This window comes from Salvelinus alpinus, chromosome 10, assembly GCF_045679555.1.
Source record: "Salvelinus alpinus chromosome 10, SLU_Salpinus.1, whole genome shotgun sequence".
Lineage (NCBI taxonomy): Eukaryota > Metazoa > Chordata > Actinopteri > Salmoniformes > Salmonidae > Salvelinus > Salvelinus alpinus.
The window spans coordinates 28,046,735-28,067,017 of record NC_092095.1 but is presented as its reverse complement, the minus strand read 5'-3'; the positions used below and the strand labels follow the sequence as shown (position 1 = coordinate 28,067,017).

At 43.7% G+C, this 20,283-nt stretch overlaps 1 protein-coding gene across 1 annotated transcript in view; it reads left to right on the top strand.

The window, feature by feature from the left end:
* The window catches only part of LOC139531833 (uncharacterized), a 66,757-nt gene that overhangs the window by 2,501 nt on the left and 43,973 nt on the right, over positions 1-20,283 (top strand). Inside the window, exon 3 of the mRNA XM_071328715.1 lies at positions 150-331. Coding sequence (XP_071184816.1) covers positions 150-331 — 182 coding nt within the window. The remainder of the gene's footprint in view (positions 1-149; positions 332-20,283) is intronic.

The following is a 20,283-nucleotide window of genomic DNA, read 5'->3' as shown; positions in this document are numbered from 1 at the left end:
GCTACAACCATAACTCTTGGCCGTACTGTACCCAAAAGCATAGTACATCTCTCCGGTAACAGTTGAGCCTGCCAGATATTTTAGAATCAAACCGCTAACAACCCGTCACAATAAAATACACTAAAATATTCCTGTTGTGTTTTCACCAGGAAACCGGCCACGGTGAGTGAGAAGTCCAACCCGTCAAAGAGGCACCGGGACCGCCTGAACGCGGAGCTGGACCGGCTGGCCAGCATGCTGCCCTTTTCCCCAGACATCATCTCCAAGCTGGATAAACTGTCTGTGCTGCGTCTCAGTGTCAGCTACCTCCGTGTCAAGAGCTTCTTCACAGGTAAGAAGACACTTCGTCCTCCCCCAATGCCTTATAGGGAGTAGAGACTCACCACAGAAACTACAGTACACTACAAAACAAGACACAGCTGTAAGTGTATGTAGTCGACTGCAAAATATAGATCTCAGTCTGTGTGTATGAGTGGAGATACATTCAGCAGTACATTCAGGAGAACTCCTCTCTTTTTAGGGACAGACATGAAGTCAGAGATCTCAGCTCCTGGGCACAGTGTGACAAGCTGAGAATATATCCTCAGTCTTTTCAATAGCAGCCTGGGAGCTTGTGTGGTTGTCTGGACCTACAATTTAAATATCCTGTTCAGGGTCTCACAGTTGTTACACAAACTGTGTGAGACACATGGTTATTCAACATATCCTCAGGCATAGTTTTAAGAACATTCTGGTCGTGAGAAAATCTTTAAGTAAATTGTCATTTAGCACACAAGTGCATTTGAACAGGTTATGTGATGTTCATTTGCAATATTTGAAATGTTGGTTGGATTGACGAGGGGTAATCAATGACATATATTATTAATTATATTATATTATTATTAAGTATATATGAATTATTTTAGCTTCTCTCCACTACTTCTTCAGCAATCAACATTACTCTCCACTATCTTATACTGTAACGTTGTACAAATACTTTCGGGCTTATCATAACTTTCCTCCCTTTTTCTTGTTTTGCCTCCTCTTTTCTGTCTATCTCATGAGCTGTCTTCCGTCCAGGTCTTGGCTCTTTTTATCAGGGTTGGGGTCAATTTGAATTGAGGGCAGTCAATTCAAGAAGTAAACTGACATTTCAATTCAATCATTGAAAACTGACATCTATTTTCAATGACTTCCCAACAAACTGAAGTAGAACCGATTGATTTCAAAGGTTGTTTGATATTTTTTTGCTTTCTATTCAAATCACTTCCTTAATTGACTGCCTTCAATTCGAATTGATGCCAACCCTGATTTTTATGCTCTGGACTTGATTTTTATACTCTGCACTAAGTTACACTGAGTTACAGAGTGTCCCTCCAGTAGAGTATCAACCAACAATCTGTAATACTTTAAAGTGGGGAAAGATGTTTTCCTCTCTGCCAGATGACCTGATAATGTTCTTTCTCTCTTTTAAGTCGTTACTTTCCCCTCAAGTCTCTTGCGTATTCAAACAATAGCGAAAACAGGCGGGTGCGTTCCAGCAACATCTATCATCAGTGTGTTTTGAGTGTCTGGCTCTTTTCGCTCTCTCTACTCCCTCGTTACTCCTCATCCACAGAGCGTTCAAATATTTATGGGGCACTTCAGAAAAAGACCTAAAAACATTTTGTGGGCCCGTGGCCTCCATGGCACTGAGGTCAAAACAAATCTCTCAGGAAACAGCTGAATGAGAGAGAGAGCCCAAGCGAAACACGTGAGAGACAGAAAGAGAAAGTGAGAGAGATTGAGAGAGCTCAAATGAAACACGAGAGAGAGAGAGAGAGAGAGAGAGAGAGAGAGAGAGCGAGAGAGAGAGAGCGAGCTCAAACAAAACACGAGAGAGAGAAAGCTCAAATGAAACATGAGAAAGAGAGAGAGAAAGAGAGACAGAGAGAGAGATCTAAAACAAAACACATGCTCAACCCCAATGCTTTTTTGCCTTTATTATGAACAGGGATTCTACCTGCTGAAGTGTGAGTGGGGCACAGGGGCAATGAACATAAATTGCCTCATTCAAGGCAATTCCTTTGAGGATGCAACAGCAATCACAATCACATCAGTGCCTGTTGGGCTTTAGAATGGATTGGGGTGAACAGGTATACTGTAGTCAAGTAGAGAACGATTTGGCTGGAATGACCAATTAGCTTGGAGGAAGGCAGGAGCAGGACTGATGTACTCTGCTGTCCTTTTCTCTATGACACTGAAGCAGGGTCAAAGCTCACATACCCTGATGCACTTCCCTGACCTCTCAACTCTTTGCATGGTGGCACCTTTCGGGGACCCTTTCAGGGACCCTTTAACCCCATTAACCTGACCTAGAGGGCAGTTTATCCATCACGCAGATCACAGGTGCTAAGGCTGTTAAAAGTGCCAGTGTGAGATGAAGACATGGTGGATTTAATGGATTTGATCACAGAGGGACTAGATATCATCAAAGCAACGTACAGTAGCTTGGAAATGTATCCTAACTTCAGTGGTGGGCATAGTGAAGAAATAATCATACAAAGGAATAGTTATTCTAATTTAGCCTGTTCTTATCTGTAATATGTAATACATTCCATTTAGCAGACGCTTTTATCCAAAGTCACGTACAGTCATGCATGCATACATTTTACATATGGGTAGTCCCAGGAATCGAACCCACTATCCTGGCATTGCAAGCGCCATGCGCTACCTACCGAGCTACAGAGGACAGTAGTCATGTTGAGCAGATTAGATGCTTTGATGCTTAGGTCTATTTAATGAGATCAATTATAGTTTGGCATTAAGCATTTGTCCTCCTCAGATCTCGATCATTCTCTGAATTGAATCTAGTCAGCTCTCATTTGTTACATGACTTCCTCGTAAAGACAGCAGGAATAGAACCACACATAAAAGTGACGCCTTGTGTCTGCGCTATCCTATTATATCTAGTGGTTTATTATTGGCCCCGGTCAGAATAGAAGGGTGCCGTCTTCCTTCCCACCACTAGGGGGACTAGAGGTCTCAGAGGCAGGATCAGGAGGGAGATGAGGATGGGAGGCGTACAGATGGGAGGATGACTGGAAAAGACAGAAACAATAACGACATATCTTTGCCCGTATCCACAAAGCGTCTCAGACTAGGAGTGCTGATCTAGGATCAGGACCCCATCTGTCCATATAATCTTAACAATTGTTATCTGAAAGGCCCTAGATCAGCACTCCTACTCTTGGACGCTTTATGGATACGGGCCCTGGTGTCTGGTTTTGGCTGGATCAGGAGACAGTGGCTGATAGCGGTTATTTTCATACCAGGGGCGAACTAGCCATTTGGCATTTTGGGCAATTGCCAGATGGGCTGGTCCATTTTTAACATAGTTGGCTTGTCTTATTTGTTTTTTTAATGCAAAATGGTCATGTCCTGGCTAATAATGGGGCCTTGAGGAAGAAAATGGGCTGGTGTGGGGGCCTCAAAGAAGAAAATGGGCCGGTATGTTAGAAATGCCAGGGCTTATTTCTGGTCCCAGTCCGCCCCTGTCTCGTACCATTGGGTGGAGCAGAACAGAGTATACAGTAGTAAAGAGTGTAGTGTGTACAGTTGCATGCAAATTTACCCTAAGGGTCTAAGGGAACTGGATAACCCACAGTAATTGGAAAATGTTATAAAATATTGAGGTTTTGTTTGTATCAAGCCTATAAGACCTATTGGCATTATGTGAGTGTAGAATACATACGTGATACTTACAGTATATACTGTATACAGGTATATTGTTTAATATACAACAACCTATTGGTTACTGTTCAATTTATATGTTAAGAGGTCATGATAGCTAACCACTGTGTAGTGCAGTACTCATTTAAATCAATGCAGATTATTTCCAGTGCTCTTGAGGACTGTGATGAGCATGGATGTCTGGTATTTGAACTTTGAATGTGTGTCGACTTGATCCATCTATCATGTTCAGCTCTCAGGCCCTCTCCAAGGATTATGCCTCTAAGGTAGCTGCATGGTTGGAGGCAGTACAGTTGACTACATTAGATCCAGATAAAATATGGTTTGACTGAGTCGGCATACAATAGAATCCTTGTAGATTCCAATTGTATATCCTCACTGAAGGAAGTTGAACAGTATCCAATCCTGTCTCCCCCATGGGTTTGTGAGTAGTCAATAACTTGTGTGCCTCGACATAATGCAAAAGCTTTAGGTTACATTGAAGCCAGCACTAAACCTTTGCAGAACTGGAAGCAATCAAGCTATGCTCAACGTAGCTCCTTTCTCTGTGTTTTCTGCGACACAAATCATAAAAGCCCAAAATGTTGCCTTGGTTTCCCCTATGTATGGTTAGGTAAGTCGTATTAGCCTTGATTACACATATAACTCAGGTCTCTAACCTAGTGGCTCCCAATGTTTTACTTTCTGACGCTGCTGAAGCCATTTGACCTGCCTGTGACCCAATAAATAGACAAAAGAATATGTTAAGCCTTAACCCAGAAGTCACTGACCATGACCCACTATTTGAGAACCACAGCTCTAGCCTCCCTCCCCTCCCCTCTGTGAGCGTGTGTGTGTTTATTTGTTAATTTGTTTATTCGGATCCCCATAAGCTTTTGCAGAAGCAGCAGCTACTCTTCATGGGGCCGACAAAAAAAAACATAAAACACGACAAGTTACAAAACACGAATAGATTGATAGACACAACTTTTAAATAGAACGATATACAGGCAACACAACAAACAAATTATATAAACAATACAATTAAGACATATATGTGCGTGTGTGTTAGAGTGTGTCTGTGTGCGCATGTGTGTGTGTGTGTGTGTGTACGTGTGTGTGTGTGTGTGTGTTTATATGTTTACTCTCATCTACAACCTCCCAGTGTTTACAATGTTTTAATTAAACCAGATTACAGCACCGTATGAATCTGCCTGGGTTTTAGACACCAGATTGCTGTGTCTGTGACAGGACCTATCGTTGGGTCTCTGTTGTCAGAGCAGTGAGCTGTAATTCCCCACCATGTTTTAATGGCGGGTCACAGCCCTGGGATTTCAGTGTAATTAGTCAGCTCTGGGTTTACACTGCAGATTAAGTAACCGTTCTCTTTTGTCTTCATGCTTCCAGTTATTCCCCCCATGTATTCTATATTCCACTAAGCTCCTCACAGTCTATCCCACACGACAGGTCTGAGTCCTTTCAATCTCAATCTCTTCAGTCTCCAATCACACAGGAATGTGCTTAACGCTGTATATTAGGAAGGGTAATTGAGGGGTAAACCCAAATTTGTAGGACATACACTGCTTCGGTAAAGATAACAATAGATGCATATCCCTGGGTTTCTAACGTGAACTAACAGGTTTGACAAAAACATTCAGCGTAATAATTTTACGGCATGTTTGCTAAGTAGTATGTTCTAGGTAGTGCTAGCTGCACAAATGTTGTGGGTTCACATGTACAGTCAATATACTATATAATGACTGTGCAATAAGGTGCTCTTGATAAGAGCGTCTGCTTTATGACTGTAATGCAACATAACGTAGCAGGAGGGACCAATAGAAACCCCCGAATAACTCTGCAACTTCACCAGTGAATCCCCATTGTTCCTGGTCCTCTGTGCTATCCACTATCACGCTACCTCTCAGATGTTATTTATTTTCCGTTATCAGGAAGTCAATAGGGCCTGTGATGAGGATCAGATGGGTTGAGTCCTGACCCAGTAATGAAGGACAGGCCCATCTGCTCTCCTTTCTCTCTTCTCCTCTATCAGTCCTGGGGATCTAATCCCTGCTAACGCACTGCAAGCTTCTGAAAGGCTGCAGGAATGGAAAGTGGCATATACTGAAGAACTGGAGGATCATTGAAATGGCTGTATTTTAGAGTCATATGATTTTAATCCAAGGCAAGACACTTATGCCATGTCTTGTAGTTATAGAATAACAATACGTTAAGATCAATAGTATCTGTGGAACATAATGAAAAGTGTGATAGAATAGAGAGATGTTAGTTTCAAGTTTTATTAGTCGTATGTACGTAATGCATATGGTGTACGTCGTCCAATGAAATGCTTACTTGCAGGTTCCTCCTCGACAATGCAACAACAATTCAAAAATATAAAAGATAAGAATACGAACATAAAGTAAATGGCTCAGTAGAATAGAATGAACATTGTAGCATAAGTATAATGCAGGAATGAACAATTTATAGTCCAATATTTCCATGTGTACTGGGGAAGGGGGATGGGGGACAGTGTATGAACTGAGCAGTATAATAACAGCCTGGTATCAGCAGTTGTGATGTGTGTGCGTGTGTGTGTGTGTGTGTGTGTGTGTGTGTGTGTGTGTGTGTGTGTGTGTGTGTGTGTGTGTGTGTGTGTGTGTGTGTGTGTGTGTGTGTGTGTGTGTGTGTGTGTGTGTGTGTGTGTGTGTGTGTGTGCCTGCTGGGTGCACTAGCCTAGAATTACAGTAAAACATCTACAGTATGTGTATTGTTTTTACAGTGCAGAGAGATCAGTGTGGCTGTGTGACGGGCTGTGTGACGGGCTCTGTGGCTGTGTGACGGGCTGTGTGACGGGCTCTGTGGCTGTGTAATCGGCTGTGTGACGGGCTCTGTGGCTGTGTAATGGGCTGTGTGGCTGTGTGATGGGCTGTGTGGCTGTGTGATGGGCTGTATGGCTGTGTGATGGGCTGTGGGGCTGTGTGATGGGCTGTGGGGCTGTGTGATGGGCTGTGTGGCTGTGTGATGGGCTGTATGGCTGTGTGATGGGCTGTGGGGCTGTGTGATGGGCTGTGGGGCTGTGTGATGGACTGTGTGGCAGTGTGATGGGCTGTGTGATGGCTGTGTGATGGGCTGTGTGATGGGCTGTGTGGCTGTGTGATTTCACAGCTGGGAAGTGTGAGACAAGGTTACAGTCCAGAGAGAATGCCACCCACACTCTCAACTCTAAAAGATTAACAATATCTCACAAGAGACCCCTTACCCACATAAGAGCTGCTCTGCTCAACCAAACTATGGAAAACAGTCCTAAGTGTATGATACTTTCTAGTTGCTATTTACTCAGAAAGACCATGACATTCTTGTATGTGTGTTGATGCTAGGCAAACAGCAGCTGAAATATGACATAGACATAGATAAAGAAGCATTAGCCATGTCTGTGTGCAGTGCTGTACTAAATAACCACTTCCTCCTCAGCACCCAGTCAGCATGCCTTGCTACCCAGGCAGAGCATTTCCACTTCCATCTGTGGGCTTGGTAGTCAAGCGATGGGAGGATGGCCTTACAGACAATTTGGACTGCCAGCCAAGGTGTGACTAAGGCTTATTTTGACGACGTCTTTCACCGTCTCTCTTCTCGCCCCGGGCGGCATGCGCCGTGCTCCTCGTGGCTGACTGATCGGGTTTCCCTTTCGCCCATCATCACCCCTACGGGGCCTGGCACATTGGGCTGGCACTCACACACACCTCCTCCCTGACACTCCCTCCTCTGGACAAGGGGAGGCATAAGGCAGATGGCTAAGGGGACAAATGGGACCTCCTGCTGCGTCAAGTTTTTTTGCCACCTCTGGTTATATCTGTCACTGAGGGTTGATCAAATACAAGCCTGGGTATGTTCGCGTTAGTGTCTCAGCTGGCTAACAATTATCAATGCAAGATAATCTTTTCATTCTCAATTACTCTGTTTCCGGCCTCTCTGAGATACAGCGTCCATGCTGAAAGATTCGAACAGAGTTGTGAAACCTAATCCAATCTAGAGATGTGATAAATTTAAGCTTGGCAGTAATCTTCGCTTCTTATAAACTGCTGATAGTGCTGCTGGGGATGTCTGACGGAGTCACACGTAGCGTTAGTGGATTTTTAAAGTTCCAATGAAAACACAACAATGATTTATAGAGATATGTTTGCGTATCTAATGTACCCAGTCCTCAGAGAGCATCCATAGTGCAACGTGGGACTTGAAGTCTGATTGAAGTCTGTTTGAGCTCCCGTCATTCTAAACCGAATCAGAAGGAACTGCAAAGGGCCATTTTGCTGCATGTTTAGGATGCGTTTCCCCCTGTAATTAGATTGGGTCTTCTACAGTCGTTATGTGCTCCCATTAGAGATGAGTAAGAGAACTAGTCTCATCCAGTGAAAACTGATGGGGTTCTATGACAGAGCCAGAGCCAGAGCAGTTCAGTTCAGTTCAGTTCAGGTCCATCCATTGGTATCACAATAACAGTTGTTTAGTCTGACTGCCCTGTGCTCTTCAAGAGAGTGTACTATCATATTGAAATCCCCTAGGGCCACGTGCACATTCCTACACTCATGCATGCACGCGGGCGCGCACACACGCACACAAATCCCCAAGCACGCACGCACACACACACACACACACACACACACACACACACACACACACACACACACACACACACACACACACACACACACACACACACACACACACACACACACACACACACACACACACACACACACACAAAAAACCTGTCTCCAATCTCGTTCCTTCCTTACACAACAGGTTGGATGTTCGTCACCACAGAGTTACTGTAAATGTGTGGGATGAGGTCAATTATATTTCTATGCGTTACATGGTAAATCAAAATGTTTTAAAGGCCTCTATATCGGATTTCACGCTTATTTTAACCTCTGGAACATGTGTTTCATTAGATCCATCTGTCAGTGTGGCTCTGTTTTGTGTTGAGAGGTTCAACAGCCTGCATTATCTACACTTTATCTGTGATAATCCTATAAAATCTTTCTAAATGTTGTTTTCCAACCTAATACAGATGTAGGATCTTAATTTGATCACTATTCTGTTTCTGAGAATTTTATTGCACTGCAGGAATTACAGATGAGCTTTGTAATTTACATAAATGCACTGAAAACAGTATTGCACTTTTCATGTAGCCTACTTTTGGCAAGCTAATAGCCTAACCACTAAATGTTCAAATCCTGTTGCTGCAGGATTATTTTGCAGTGACAATATAGGCCAAAATAAGATCTTACATTTGTACTGTAGTCTGAGGAACTTTGTCAATATTTGTACTTTTTTAGATCAGCTTGTTGGCTTCGCACGCAGACTTGTTGACATTGCGCATAGTAAATTCAGACCTGGCTGTGTGCCAGAGGGGGTTGTCTGTGGAAACAATGTGATGTAACTAAATGTCAGGTACTAGTTGACATGAAACTAAGGACTGGACCTTCCTGCCACAGTGCAACACTTTGAGGAAACTGCTTTGGTAAGACATGTCTGCCTCTTTTGTCCTCAGCACTATAAATGAGCCAAGAATGAGGAAGAGGGTGGCTACAGGAACCTAAACCTCATGCTCAATGTACGTCAGCAATATGTCGGGCCCTAGACGTCCTCCGGTTTTAATCACGCCACAAAGGCCCTTGTGTCCCACTAAACTTTTCTACCTTGAGGTCGTCGATCAGGAAGTTGCCCCATACATATGAAACCTCTGGTCAGAGAAGTCCCTTAGTTTAGCACTATAGAGTGCAATGATGCATCAACATGTTGTTGACATGTAAGCTAAGACTTACAACAGGAGATTTCAGACAGTGAAAGTCTGTAAACTGTGTCAGTATTTGCCATGGGCACAGGATCAGACATGTCTCCACAATATCGAGATACTGTACTGTACATACAATATACACTGACTGTACAAAACATTAGGAACACCATTATATAGACTGATGAATCCAGGTGAATCCAGGTGAAAGCTATGATCCCTTATTGATGTCACCTGCTAAATCCACTTCAATCAGGGTAGATGAAAGTGAGTAGAGAGGTTAAAGAAGGATTTTTAAGCCTTGAGACAATTGAGACATGGATTGTGTATGTCTGCCATTCAGAGGTTGAATGGGCAAGACAAAAGATTTAAGTGCCTTTGAACGGGGTATGGTAATAGGTGCCAGGCGCACCGGTTTAAATGTGTCAAGAACTGCAACGCTGCTGGGTTTTTCACGCTCAACAGTTGCCCGTGTGTATCAAGAATGGTCCACCACCCAAAGGACATCCAGCCAACTTGACACAACTGTGGGAATGATTGGAGTCAACATGGGCCAGCATCCCTGTGGAATGCTTTCGACACCTTGTAGAGTCCATTTCCCAACGAATTGAGGCTGTTCTGAGGGCAAAAGGAAGTGCAACTCAATATTAGGAAGGTGTTCTTAATGTTTTGTACACTCAGGGTACAGACTCACGACACTGAACAAGGGATAACAGTTGAAGTGTGCCGTAATGTTTTATCAATTAGTGATTGTGACAAGTTGTAGACATCCACCCCAAAAGTTAATGATGTGTGGAGTTGCACATCTTAAAAGCATTTAGAGAACAAATGTTTCACTATGCCGTGCCGTTTACATGGTTGGCTAATTGTGTAAATGACTAAAAGAGGCAACAGAGGCACCAATCTCCAGACAGATAAAGGACACTAATTGACCGTTCAATTGGTGCTTGTGACCAAACTGCCACCCAACTATTGTGTCACGGTGAAGGAACAATAAAACCAGACAATAAAGTCATCACTTGAACATTTATCACGATCCCACTACAAAGTAAAGACTGCAACCCTTGTAAATCCAGTACCTTGTGTGTCTCCTGTAGATACACGGTCAGTTATTTTTGCACGCGATATATTGCGCCCGAGGGATCCTGGGGTTTCAACGTATCGTTACAGTTGAATGTCATGTGTCAAAACAGGTCTGAGGAATTATCCAAAGTGACGAGCCGTTGCTGCTGTGCTGCGGTGTCAGAGAGGCGCAGAACAGAATCCTAGATAGGTTGCCCGTGGCCGCATTCCTCTTCGTTCCTCATCCTGCTGATTCCGTTCCACTTTTCTTCCCTGTCACCCCAAACGTTCTTGAGAAGACAAAGGTCATTCCTGCCTATGTCAAAAAAAGTTGTCTTTTGAATTACTGTAACGTGGACTCTATTCCCATGGTGTTCTGACCTCCTGTATGTGTACATTCTGTCTAGTGCATAGTGAATGATGTTACAGCATGTACATACATTCGGAAATGCTATATTATATGCTTTTAGTGAGTCTTATAATCACCTATAAAGTGATAGCGGGTACTAAAAATGTGATCGTAACGCATTATAAACGGGTGTGGTTCATAGAAAGGCTTACTATTGTCTCCCTACTGCTAACATAACCCAGTGTGTCCAATCCAATGTCCGCCACAATATCTTCTTCCTCGACAACAACGGACATCTGATTGCTCATCTTTACATCTCTCCCGATTATCCCCTGCGATGGAACCTGAAGATGACCCGAGCCATGTATTTAGAGAGTGAGGATATGTACGTTTCATGACACTACAACATTCTATGGCAGCCATGTTAGCTCCCTATTACCAACACATGGGGAATATTTGAACATTTCTATGTATCTGAATATCTAGAATTAGAACAATATTAAAAATTCTAAAAAGGTTTGCTGGACCCCGTAAATGCATGGCTCTGGTGATGATGAGTGGTCCTCGTTCTTCCCCTGAATGAAGGATGAGGAGTGTTGTTAAGGCTCTGTGATTATCAACCCCACTAAGAGGTACGTTTTAGTCATTTAGCAGACACTCTTATCCAGACCATCTTACAGGAGCAATTAGGGTTATGTGCCTAGCTCAAGGGCACATCGATAGATTTTTCACCCAGCCGGCTCTGAGATTTGAACCAGCGACCATTTAGTTACTGGCCCAAAGCTCTTAACCGCTTGGCTACCTCCCGAGACACAGTTCCCACCAGTCACTTCATTCACACTCTGAGAGCTGACACCCCTGCTGCGTATCCCTATTGAATCCACTGTGTAGGAATCTCTTCCCATCTGCGTGTGCTTCACTGACTTGGAGCATCTCTCTCTACGACAGCTCCTGACAAACCTAAATGTCAATATTGCCCTTTTTTTTGTCGTTGCACACACAATGCCAGGGGTAATTATTTATGCATTGCGTGAGCAAGTTATGTTTGCATGAGCAACATAAGTATACGTGTATGCTTATCATTCCATTTGCAATGCAAATATGAATGCGTCTTCCTCCCGTTGAGGTAACTAATACGATAATGCGATTCTATCCGCTGAATTGATCATTCGTTGCAAAGAGCTTTTGACCTTGTAACTCAGCTCTATACAATACTATAAAATAGTGTTAACATGTTAACCTCTTGTATGTGTGCAGTAAGGGTCTGAATGGCAAGCTGGTGTATGTATTTAGGATCCTAATGTCTAACTCGTTGGCCGTTTGAATCAAAGGCGTGACACTCCCTTTGTCTGAGCTGACCTCTCCGCTTGAGTGGCCACTGGCGAACAAAGCCCACAGGACGCCCCCAGGATCACAAATGGCCATAAGTGAATTACCACAAATCCTTATTGAGGGGCCTCACACTGCAAACAGAAAACAGCAAACTGTTACTGTTGAGCACCACAGAGCAGCACAGAGCTGAGAACACAGCATGGCGGTTTGTTTGTGTGCCCTTCATATGGAACCGAGAGGCCCTTTGTTGGCCCAACACCATTGTTGGAGTCTGTCCTCTGTAATCACAGTCAAGCAGGCTGCTAGGCTCTAAGGTCAGACAAGCGAAATCATGTTCCCCTCCCCTGCATGTCACTTAGGCCTTTATACATCTCAATGTACTGGCAATGAGCTAGATAGGCAATATGTAGGAAGCAGCTATTGCTTTGTTTTCCATTTATATAGCAATTCATTCTCAGTTAGCAACTCCTGCTGTTCATTCATATGTTTAGATTCATGTTTTGGGGGGGTTAATATGAATTTGCACTCAACAAGGTCTTCAAATGTTAATCAGCTGTTATAAAAAGACAATGTTTGTTATGACAAATGAAATGTTTATTGGGCTGGTTATATTTTATAATTTTTGGTCTTTTAAGACTGTAACAACCACATACAAATACCTGTTTTCCTCTGTGTAAGTACACTGTATTGTTTGCAGATGTGGTACCTAGTATTTAACTTAGCAAGTCAGTTAAGAACAAATTCTTATTTGCAATGACAGCCTACCCCGGCCAAACCCTAACCCAGACGACACTGGGCCAATTGTGCACCACCCTATGGGACTCCCAATCACGGCTGGTTGTGATACAGCCTGGAATCAAACCAGGGTCTGTAGTGACACCTCTAGCACTGAGATGCAGTGCCTTAGACTGCTGCGCCACTCAGGAGTCCCATGTGTAGAGAGTTCATTTGATAACTCATTGAGACTGTGATAAACGTGCCTCCCAAGTTGACGCGGCAGTCTAAGGCACTGCATCTCAGTGCTAGAGGTGTCACTGCAGACCCTGGTTCGATTCCAGGCTGTATCACAACCAGCTGTGATTGGGAGTCCCATAGGGTGGCGCACAATTGCCCCAGTGTCGTCTGGGTTAGGGGAGGGCTTTGCCGGCCGGGATTTCCTTGTCCCATCACGCCCTAGTGACTCCTTGTGGTGGGCCAGGCACCTGCAAGCTGACTTTGGTCACCAGCTGGACGGTGTTTCCTCCGACACATTGGTGTGGCCAGCTTCCGGGTTAAGTGAACGGTGTGTCAAGAAGTAGTGCAGCTTGGCAGGGTTGTGTTTTGAAGGACGCATGGCTCTTGACCTTCGCCTCTCCCGAGTCAGTAGGGGAGTTGCAGCGATGGGACAAGAATGTAACCACCAATTGGGGAGAAAAAGGGCTAAAAAGGTGTACTTTTTTTCATCTTTATTTAAAATGTGTATTTTTTTAAATGTAATAACCCCTCCACCACCCACCCTCTTCAGAGGACAAATAACTTTTAAAAAAATGTAAAGCTTTTTTGCTGCATATACATACATTTTACATATACATTTTACATACACGTTTTGCATGCACATTTTACATACATGGTACTTTTATATAAAGCAGTCACATAACAATAATACTTTACCAAACATAAGCTCTTTAATCCCCCCCAAAAAAGCCATTAAGTTGTTTAACTTAAACCTAAGCACTTCGGTATTGAAAGCTGTTGTATATGTATTCATCTTATATATTTTTTATCTGATATTTTAGATGGATAAATGTATTGATGGTGATATTTAAATGTGTTTTGCATGTCTGTCCAGTTTCCAGCTAAACACCTTTATTTTTCAAAGGTGCATTTAACCATGCCTTTCAGTAGATTTTGCTAATCAAGCAATTGATTACAACGCATCACCAACCATAGACCTGTTGGCAGGAGTCCGGTCTCCCCCCATTGCCAGTTTCCTATATCAGGACATATTAGCTATCACGCAGGATTTCGACAATTTGAGATGGGCGCTCACAACGGGCGCACTATTGGCAGTAATAGGATCCGTTAATGAATAAATCGAGGGGCAAGCTTTTCAGTATGGCTGTTCCAGCGAAAAGTAATGTCGGGGTAACAAGGTGGCCCTGGGCATGACCCCAAGTTAACAATGTGGGCAACGATTGGTGTGGAAGAAGGGAGCGATTATGGAAAACCGGCCAATCAGTAAAGTGCTGTACTGTACTGGACATTGGGTTACCATGCTGTCACTGGGTTCACCAGCCAATACCTACTGTCCTGTAAATTGATCTGGTTCTATGTGGTAATAGGATTAATTACTCCATTGGGGGTCAGGCTTAGAAAGCACAAAAAAAATATGCAGAAAACGTTGTTATTTATATAATTTCCTGGACCACCTGTCTGTGTGACATACTGTATAACACAGAGCAATGGCAACGGAAAGAGTGAAGCAGAAAATATTTCATTGTTGTATGAGAGAAGAGAGGGAGAGAAAGCGAGAGAGAGGGAGAGAAAACAGAGAGAAGAGAAATTAAAAGAGAGAAAGAAAGTGAACTGGAGAAAGAAGCTAACACAAACAACAGTGGATGGCTCCAAGCACATAAGGGAGTAATTGCTCTGAATGAGAAGTGGTAGAGGACAGTTACGACTAATGAATGCTCCAGTTATTCGCTGCAGAACCCTTTGCGTGACTACTCCTTGGCAGGGCTCTCAAGCCCCCAAGCACAATTTGTAACACAGAAGAAACTAAGGTATGTTATAAGTGTTTGACAGTAAACAGGGCCACGCCAGGCCCTAATGCTGCCGGATTTACAGCCTCGGCCTCACTAGGCTTTTGAATGACATCACGTCGCTCAGCACTGCAGGGAGATCAGCTTTGAGGCTTTAAATGTCTAAAACTGAGCTGCCGGAGTAAAATAAAACAGAGAAAAGAAGCTGTACGTGAGAGATGGGTAGGGAAGAATGTATCAGTAGACTTCTGATGAACTGTTTCTCTTCACAAGATGGAGTCAGTGGTGCTTAGTGTCTGCATGGCATTCCGTTGATTGATTGTTTGTGCCACGGTGTCAAACTCACCCTATTTCATCTAGATGTGTCTCTTTGAGAACTGCAGTGTCATTTATTATCTGAGCATAAACTAATAATAATAATTTAATTAACAAGCTGAAAAAAAATGTGTGTGAAAAAAACCCACATTTGTACGCCATTCATAAATTCTCAGCTTCAACATTCTAACAGCCAAGAGCTCCAGTTAAACACGTAAAGATTTCATAGTGATATTTACTTATTTATGGGCTGGCATTGGCACCTCTCAAAGACCCAACAGGAAATGTGTTTGTTTTCTGTAATAGCTTCTGTCTCATTTCCAATTAAACAGCACTCAGTTACAAAGCGCAGCGCTGGCGTTTTACAGGCCTCCTCCCAGATGTCTATCATTATAGCAACTGAAATTGAGCTAATCTGAGCTAATGAATTGGGCCCCTATGCCAGTTGTACAGCACTTTGTATTTGGCCACTGTACAAAGAGCACAAACACTCTTCCCCATTGCCTGGTAATGATGCCTACTGTACATGCATCACCATGGTTTTCTATGTAAGTTAGTCGCACACCTGAGCTGTCATGGGCACATACTTTAAGTGCCCATATCTGAAATAACAAAGTGAAACCATAATCTAGCCTGGTAACCCGAACCTCTAGCCTACTAGCCCACTTTGAAGCAGTTACTGTCAAAATCATCCCTGATCCTGACCTTATTACAGTGAGACCTGGTGCTACGAATACAGATCGCTATAATAACTTACTCATGGGACAATGCAGAATGAATGACTATGACATCAAACAATACAATGTCTTCTTATTGTTACGGAATCCTTGATTTGATTTCGATAAATGTCAACTAGTACGATTTCACTCAAAAATAAATGACTAAGGGTCGAGGGCGTGCTATTTTCTTTTAACATTAGTTCATCAAGATGTGCCCCTGTACTAGCTACAAACGGGAGGTAGCTACAAGCGCAAAGGAAGAATTCCATGCCACGCACGGTCTGTTGACATGGCCTTGAGTATCGTGTTTAAATTGGCCAGCTGAGGAACAGTATGTTGTGCTCATATTCAGCAGCTGCTGGGGCTCCCTTGGCAGAGCACCGGTATAGGTTGCGTGCGATGCCGGGGAAATTCTCCACACTAATGTACGTACTAGTGTTTGTTTTCATCAGAGAGCCAGTATTAAATGTGCATCAACAGAGCAGCACCCAAACCCAACCCCAATCGGGACCTGTTGACCGTCGCCTCCCACCTCAGCCGTTGTCGACGATGTCATCGACATTTCATTAGGCGTTGAATGACACGTTTTTTTCTCACTCTTATCAGTTTCTCGCATGGGTTCACGAGATCTCCTCTTGGGGAAATGTGGAAGTTCTGAACCATAGAATTGAGAATTTGAACTTTGATCCAAACTTCCATATTCAGATGGAATTCTCTACCTGTAACAAATTCCCAGGGTTTTCCTCACAGCCGCCAACAGACATCACACAGTAGATCCACAGAGAAATTTAAGGGTGCAACACAAGAATCCATGAACATGACTCAGTCGGACCATGTAGTAAAAAAAGACCATAATAACATCAATTGAACGTTCCAGTGGCTGTTTGAAGTAACATCACCCCTATTACTTGATACAGTAAATTCAACATGCCTCGCGCTGAGACGACTCAAAGGGCACATTCATGGAGACGCAGACGCCCTTTCACAGAGGGAAGTCGGATCTACAGGATACCGATCTGTTCGCACGCAATGTCGTTAATGTATTTCCACATACCGTGGTTTAATCACGGCAATATCTAAATTATTTTCAATGATTCACTGCTTTATGGTGTGTTTTTTTCTCCTGGTTTACATTCACCGCTTGGTAGGTTTTACTATATAATTGTTTCCATTCTAGCCAAATGTCCTCATCTGCTTGCATGCGCCTACCCTATTAAGGTTTGGTACTTCCCTTATGCACTACGCTTTTCTGCGCGCGAACTACAGGTCAACACGGTCTAACTGTCTATCCATTCATAGTGACAATAGTGGTAGGTGGATTGTTTGTCCAGATCAGCAATAGGCTAATTAGCAATCATACCACACATAAAATCATTAAAAGCTGCACCAATGTTCTATAATCCACAAGAACAAAGAGAATAGCTGACAGGCAGCGGAGAGGACAGTTGCGTCATTACGCACGAAAGAACAGTGAAGACATGAGACACGCAACTCAAAGCTCTCCTATTGATCTTGTTTAAGGGCAATACAATTATCCTACCTAGACTAGCCTACAACACCACAATGCAAAAAATACGGCATTGTTGTTTTTAAAAGTGAGTACAAAATTATATGTCATATGAATAAAGGCGCAAGAGCCCTGTGAATTTAATGTTTCATTCGTTACGGGTCTACTGTCGACAGTTTCTAAGGTCTAGGAAGGCACAGTATCAGGCCAGTCCGGCTGTATTTTTACTTCTGATGCTGAATGTGCTGTCTGTTGCGAATCATCATTCTCCCAATAATAATGTGGCCACATATGCTCTCAGCAGGCCCAGTTATTCAGGAACGCTTAACACGCGCTCTGCCTCCTCTCCAATCCAAGCGGCTATTCCTCGCACACCTACAACCTAATGCTTCAGTATAGCCTAAATATTTTGTCATTTAAATCTTAAAATGTTTGACCTTTTGTGTGTGGCATAAACACAACCAGTCACAATGTTTTCATCTGATTAGGCTACTTCAAAGTCTCCTGTAGGCTACCTGCGCACGTTCGTCCACTCCAAACTGTGCACCGGCCATTTAATGAATGTAAGCAGTCATTAGTTACAAAACACCAAAAAGTTGAATGACATTCGGAGATTGTCAAGCCAAGGCTTCCATACTGGGTACAAGGTATGGAGGAATGTATTTTCTGTTTGTCAAGATTGACATAGGTCTAGTCTATGTGGTTGTGGTGTCGAAAACACAACCCATGATGTTGAAGCACCCGAAGTCGGTAATCAGTATGCAGTTATGATTTGCTAATTGGTTGTGTGGTGCATTGGCACAGAAACCTGTTGGTGGGAAATGATAAATATAGCATCGCTGATCACTGTCTGCAGCCAGCTATGATTGTAGTGTAATGAAACAGACAGGGAGAGAGCTTGTCTGTGGTGGTTGACAAACCCTCAACCTTCTGACTCGTAGCCCTGCATGGCATCACAGTGCCACAAAACCATGTTGAAGTGGCAAAGTCGATATCCACATTTATAAACACAGGGTCGCTACAGTTATTGTTATTTGTGGTTATTTGTGGTTGAGTTAATTCATTGGGTGGGTTCAATACAAGGGGGGTGTCATGTGAAAATATCATTAACCTTGGGGAGGGGGGATGCATTTTGTGAGTGGTAATATCGTGAGTGACACATAGTATGATATTTTATCGTTATATGTGGAGGCATTGTTGTCATTGGACTGGGCCCAGATGCAACTATATCACTTGTATTGGTGCTGTTATGATTCGTGTAGCAGATAAAGTGCTCCTGTCTTGTCATGTACTGCCTCCTTGACTCTTCAATTATTCCGACGGAGTTTACACCCTTCTGCCTCTGTGTCAACACCACTCCCTGGCCTAAGGGCCTGGCGAGGCCCACAACACGGCACCACACCTTGGTGTTCCCTCTCTCTTTCTCTCTCTCTCTCTCTCTGACTCTCTCGCTGAGTCTCTCTCTGTCTCTCTCTCTCCCTCCCTCCCTCTCGCTCTCTCTCTCGGTCTCTCTCTCTTCTGTCTGTCCTCTCTCTGTGTATCATGTATGCTCGTTCTCTCTCCCCCCTCCTCTCTCTCTCTCGCGCTCTCTCTCTTTCGTCTGTCTTCTCTCTGTGTATCATGTATGATCTTTCTCTCTCTCCCCCTCCTCCCTGACTCTGTCTCTCTGTCTCTCTCTCTGTCTTTCCCTCTATCTCTATCTCTATCTCTCTCTCTCTCTCTCTCTGTCTCTCCCTCTATCTCTCTCTCTCTCTCTCTCTCTCTGTCTTTCCCTCTCTCTCTCTCTCTCTCTCTCTCTCTCTCTTTCTCTCTCTCTCTCTCTCTCTCTCTCTCTCTCTCTCTCTCTCTCTCTCTCTCTCTCTCTCTCTCTCCTGTCCTGTCCTCTCTCTGTGTATCATGTATGATCTTTCTCTCTCCCCCTCCTCTCTGACTCTGTCTCTGTCTCTCTATCCCTCTCCCTCTCCCTCCCTCTTTCCTTCCCTCTCTCTCTCTCTCGTCTGTCCTCTCTCTGTGTATCATATATGATCTTTCTCTCTCCCCGTCCTCCCTCCCACCCTCCCAGATTTACCGCCACCTCTGGTCGTCACAATATTTGGGGTAGATTCACAGAAGGCTCAGGATTCTGGGTGCCTTGGGTTCACAAGTGATGACATAATATGAAAATCAAAAACAGGGATTCCAGGATGTATCTGGAAAAACACATCAAAACCTATGAGGCCATTTTTATTCGACATTACGCTCTGCATATACAGTATGTGTCAGCGTTATTTCCCTAAGATAATGACATTTCAAAGCATCCAGGAGCTCATGTGGACCAGCCATTAAATTAAAGCGTTTGAAAAGAAAGCTAAGACAATTAGCATAGCGAAACATCAAATGGCCACAGCCACCCCATCTGTGTGGAACTGCTGGAGCTCGCTCGGTCTGTCCGGAGGTTTGGATTCAATTAAGTCGCTGAACTTGGCCACATGTGACAATTTCTAGCCCCGACCTTCACACGCAATGCACTGCAGCCTCTCAAATTGTGACTTCCACCCAACCCAACCCACCCCACCCCTACCTCTCCCACCCTCTCTTCAGTCTCAGTTGTTTTTGTATGTTGGCTGGCACAGTATGTCTGTGACAGGGTGCGGGCAGGGGAGAACATGGGAGTCGGACACAGGCGGTCAGTGGACAATGGTAGGCTTTGTCAATGCGCCATCGGAATTCGAGAGCTCCAGACAGCCATTACCATGTCATGGCCCAGTCTGACAGAAACACAAAAACCTCCTCGT